Below are 5,336 nucleotides of genomic sequence, written 5' to 3' on the forward strand. Positions count from 1 at the left end.
GAGGAGGAGGAGGAGACGAGGAGGAGGAGGAGGGAGAGGAGCAGGAGAAGGAGGAGGAGGAGGGAGGAGAGGGAGAGGAGAAGAGGAGGAAGAGGAGGAGGAGGGGGAGCTATCGCTGCCATAACTAGAAGACATGCATAGAACATCAGCATTGGTGAGGTTGAGGCAGATGAACCCATAAGTTGGAGGCCAGTCTGAGCTATAGATCAGATTACAGGCCATTTTAGACTACATATCGTGTCTCAAATAAGGTTATGCAAGCAAGTGTGTAAGTTAATAAACAAAATGAAAGACAACAACAAACAGAGAACACTCAGATTACAATCCTGAAGATATCTAGAAAGAAGAGCTGAAATTTCAGGATTGAGAGGTGAAGGACTTGGAGGCTGCAGGTGGGGCAGGAAGAACATTGAACACAACAGCCATGGTTGTAAGTTGGGCTTCAGGGTTTCTGAATGTTCCTTTGCCCAGGAAAGAGAAGAACAAAGGACAACAGATTTGAAGAAGAAGATAAAGTTTCTAGTTTTCAAAACATTAAATTTGAGCTGTCCAAGGGTCCTGCCTGGAGAACTGATTGACAAATTGTCCTCAATTTAGAGAGAAGTGCTTTCCAGAGGTGAATCTGGAAGTCTTGGAGAAAAGAATGGGCAACTATAAGCCTGAATAAAGATAAATTTGTTGGGGGAAAGAGTGAGGTCTGAGAGCCCAATTGGAAATTTTGCTGAAGAAGTCATCCTATGACTCTTCCATAGAAGAGAGAAATAAGAAGACCCCAAGGGAGACCATGGAAACACCAGAGGGAGGGAGAGGACCTCCAGAAGCCAGAGGAAATAAGACTTTATGAAGGATGTGCCTTCATAGCAGAGCATCTCACAGATGTCCCTGAGGACATGCTGGCCTTTTGGAGGATAGACTCTGTGTATTGTCTCAGGAATGTTTCCTGGGGATGGGAGTCAGAGCTGGGGAAGAGAAAAGGACCCTCTGCATCAATGTTCTCCTAAGAGAAGGTTTTGAGCCTGGAGGAGGGGAAGAGACAGAACAGAGGGACTTTCCTGACATTATGGTGGACAATAAGTGCTTCTGCTCTTCTCTTTTCCTGGAAGAACTGGAAGTAGGAGGCAGCTCTAGAAAGGGTGAGGAGATGGGCTGTGGAAGGCAGTCCCAGGAAGGGCGAGGAGATGGTCTTAATGAAATGTGCCCATTGTTCTTGTTCCTGGGTGGATGTGGAATTCCTGCAATGCTTTCTGCATGGATGTTATAGAGGATGAATCCATTAGCTGCTGCCAAAAAAATAAACTGAAAGAAACAAAGAAAGAGAGAGAGGCTGGCAGGCAAGTTGGAACAGTTCCCAAGACAAGCTGCACACTGGAAAGCCTCTAACTCGGCGTATTTGGCTTCCAGTGGTTTTGGAGCTGCAGATCCCACTGCCTTGGATGCTGGTGTGAGTTCTGGCATGAGACTTCCTAAGTTCTAATCATGTCTCCTGTGGGACATGATTCTTAATTCCTCTGCACCTGAGTTGCATTATACAAATAGGAATACTGACTAGAGGTTTTACCACAGGTGATCATGAAGACTGAGCCAGCAAGTCATCTTGCACTCAGCCTGATAGCTAATAAGCAGAAAGAGTAGCTGTTAAAATCATCATCATCATCACCATCATCACCACCACTACCATCTGCTTCTCCTTCCTCCTCTTCCTCTTCCTCCTCTTCCTCTTCCTCCTCCTCCTCTACCTTCTCCTCGTCCTCCTTATCCTCATTCTCATCCTTTTTTATACTTCTGGCAATTTCTTTAGACTCTGCTGCTTTTCCAGGCCCCATGAATGAAGAAATGGTGGGAATGTACAGTACAGTAATTCAGTTCAACAAGCACATTCTCAAGTCAGAAGATCTCAGCTCACTGAGCTCTGTGGGAGAGGGTAGAATGGAGAGTCTTAAATATAGACACACCCATTCCAGTTTTCGGCAGTGGATTTTGGAGGTTCCTTTGGAATACAAGAGTTGGATTGTGAGATCTTAAGTGAGCACCTAGTTACAGGATGGAAAGGTGAGTGGGGAGTGAGGAAGAGGGAGACATTCTGAAGGAAGAGTTGGAAAGTGGTGGGAGTTTGCTGAGGATGGAGAGGCAGAAGGAAGGTACAGTAACTGTCTGGGATCCAGGATATGAATCAAGGTCCACAACACCCAGGGAAAGGCCAGGGGATGCTAGAGCAAACATATAATCTATACCACCCATTATTCTGCCCCACCCCCGGAAGCCAGTGCTTCTCTGAATTCTCCTTGAGTATCTCACTGGGAACCAAACAATAGCTCCGCTGCCTTCTGAGCACCTTTCATTTTGTTACTGATTTACTAATGTTCATGAAGGACGAGGCAGGCTTGTCATCCTGATTCTACTGATGGGAGAACTTAAGGGCAGCCATGAATGACACATAGGTTCCTGCCCAGGGCTGAACTGAGGGTAAATAGTGTGCCCAGGGTCCTTGCTATGGCAACTACGTAATGCAGATCCTTAACTTCATACACTGGGTTTCTTTAAACATCTGATGACAGAATTCATGAGACATGTCAGCGTTTGTCACAGAGCCTCCTCTTCTCGTCCCTCCCCTCCCCTCCTTTCCTCTCCTCCTATTTGCTCCCTCTTTCCCACTAACCCTCTCTCCACTTTCAGGAACAAATTTTCCCATATGGCCTCAGCCTCAGACCTGGCACTACCACTGGGTTCTGGGATTACAAGTGTGTAGCACCATGCCCACTTTCAGATTCTTTTCCTTATAGTATATCCCCATGTCACTCTGGTTCAGAGATTTCATAATATTTTAAAGTCCTATAACAGCACCCCAAGAAATGACTCAGTGGATAAAGGTTTTTCCCACCAAACCTGATGAACTGAGTTCAAACCCTGGGGCCCATATGATGGAAGGAAAGAACTACCCACACAAATTGTCCTTTGACCTCTACACATGACACTGCATAAGAACACACATCTTGTCCCTATACACAAACAAATAAATGTAATCAAATCTTTGAAAAGATAGTATTGTCTTAGTCAAAGTTCTGTTGCTGTGAGGAGAAACCATGACCATGGCAACTCTTATAAAGCAACACATTTAATTGGGCTTACAGTTCATAAGTTTAGTCCACTATCATCATAGCAGGAAGCGTGATGGCACACAGGCAGACTTGGTGCTGGAGAGAAGTTAATCATGTACATCCTGATCTGTAGGCAGCAGGAAGAGAGCCACTAGGCCTAGCTTGAGCTTTTGAAACCTTAAAACCCACCCCCAGTAACACATCTACTCCAATGAGGCCACACCTCCTGATAGTTTCATATGATACCACTCCCTATGAGTCTATGGGAGCCATTTTCACTCAAACTACCATAAATATATTTTTTATTATCTTTAATTTTATAATTTGCTAAATGTTAAGTCATTCATTCACCAGCACACCCATGTCTGTCACTTTCTGAATTTTACTGGGCAATAGGATTGGGACTGAAACCCTCCTACAGAAAATTTAACATCAGTTAAGGGGAAAGACATAAAATAAGCTGTCATTACTCTGAAATGTGCTTGGTGGGAAAATGGACTCAGAGGTGACCAGTTTGTGCTTTGTCTTCACCTAGACCAGAGAGGCCCTCGTCACAATTCTCAATGACCTCCGACCCCAGGATCGATTCAATATCATTGGGTTCTCCAACCGGATTAAAATGTGGAAAGACCACTTGCTACCAGTGACTCCTGACAACATTAGGAATGGCAAGATCTACATGTACCATCTGTCACCCACTGGAGGTAAGAATGACTCCTGATGGTCCTTCTACCCAGCTTTGGCATGACCATTTACACTCATTCCTGATGGCCCTTCTACCCAGCTTTGGCATGACCATTTACACTCATTCCTGATAGCCCTTCTACCCAGCTTTGGCATGACCATTTACACTCATTCTCTGCAAAGAGACAAGGCTTTGGGGGTTGAAGCCGATACTAACAAAAGAAGCAATGATAATCTCCCCAGGTGTCTATATGTCTCCAAGTTTGTAAATTCTCATTTCTCAGATGTTAAGTTAATCATGACAAGCAATAGTTGGAAAATTCATCTACAATGTGGATCTGGAACAAGGAAGCTGGTTTTGGCAAATTGTTTTTGGTTGGGGAATATTTTGAGGCTTATTTTTATTTTCTTGTATGTGTGTATTTCTATAAATTGATCCCACCTAGATGGAGGTGCCAATGGAAAACAGAAGAGGGCATGCAATCCCCTGGAGTTAGAGTTGCAGGCAGTTGTGAGTCACCTGACATGAGCCTTGGGAATTGAACTTGGCTCTTCTTTAAGAACAGGAAGTGATCTTAATTGATGAGCCATCTCTCCCTTAATGGAAACCTGAAACCAAGTAAATGATCCAGAATTTTGTATATGCTCAAGAAATGGCAGATAGAACTGCCCTGTAAAGCAAGCTATGGTCTTGCCTGAGCTGTAGCAATGATGAATGAGCATCAGTCTCAGATGTTCTGACCTGCAGCAATGGTGAATGAGCATCAGTCTCAGATGTTCTGACCTGCAGCAATGGTGAATGAGCATCAGTCTCAGGTGCTCTGGGATGTAGCAATGATGAATGAGCATCAGTCTCAGGTGCTCTGGCTGTGCTGTGCATGTTCAGTGGGAGGAGGAGAGGGCTTCACTCTAAGTCACTGCATGCATACCTCCAATTCTACACCAGATATATGTGCAGAAGACTGGGACAGGGGCATGAAGGCAGCAACACAATTTCTAAGCCTAGTTGAACAGGCCACTGTGTTGTATGTGGTTCCTTTCTTTATTATTTACTGGAGAGGGGTGTACATATGACCATGGTGGTCCTATAATAGTCAGAGGACATCTTTGCAGAGTTGATTCTCTTCTTCAACCTTTGTGGGTTCCAGGAACTAAATTCAGGTTGTCAGACTTGCACAGCAAATGCCTTGAGTTGAAGGGCCTTCTCACCAGTCCCCACTACCTGACCGTTTCCCAAGTGCAGCTATGCTATCTTGTGGAGTTCCCATGTCTGTTAATTCTACTTTCACTGTCTGGAAAGATTGCCAAACACTCTGCTCAGCCTTTCCCTGTGTGAAGATCTCCATAGTCATCATTTCCCATCCAAGAGAGAGCTCTGAATTCCCGCCTACACTCCTTGTTTAATTTGTCTCGCCTGGCCAGGATTTTGACTTATGCTGGCATTTTCTACCAGTTTCCAGAATGCTTTTATCATTAGTTCATATTGTTTTTCGTCCTAAGGGGCTGAAAACCCCTCAGCTCCATTGGTCCTTTCTCTAACTCCTTCACTGGGGACCC

The 5,336-nt window shown here is 44.7% G+C and overlaps 1 protein-coding gene across 2 annotated transcripts in view; it reads left to right on the forward strand.

The window, feature by feature from the left end:
- Positions 1–5,336, forward strand: part of Itih5 (inter-alpha-trypsin inhibitor heavy chain 5) — a 104,298-nt gene that overhangs the window by 71,927 nt on the left and 27,035 nt on the right. For both annotated transcript variants that reach the window (XM_031358994.1, XM_031358995.1), the window contains one exon: positions 3,631–3,799. In XM_031358994.1, coding sequence (XP_031214854.1) covers positions 3,631–3,799 — 169 coding nt within the window. The remainder of the gene's footprint in view (positions 1–3,630; positions 3,800–5,336) is intronic.

Source organism: Mastomys coucha, unplaced genomic scaffold (genome assembly GCF_008632895.1).
Source record: "Mastomys coucha isolate ucsf_1 unplaced genomic scaffold, UCSF_Mcou_1 pScaffold7, whole genome shotgun sequence".
Classification (NCBI taxonomy): domain Eukaryota; kingdom Metazoa; phylum Chordata; class Mammalia; order Rodentia; family Muridae; genus Mastomys; species Mastomys coucha.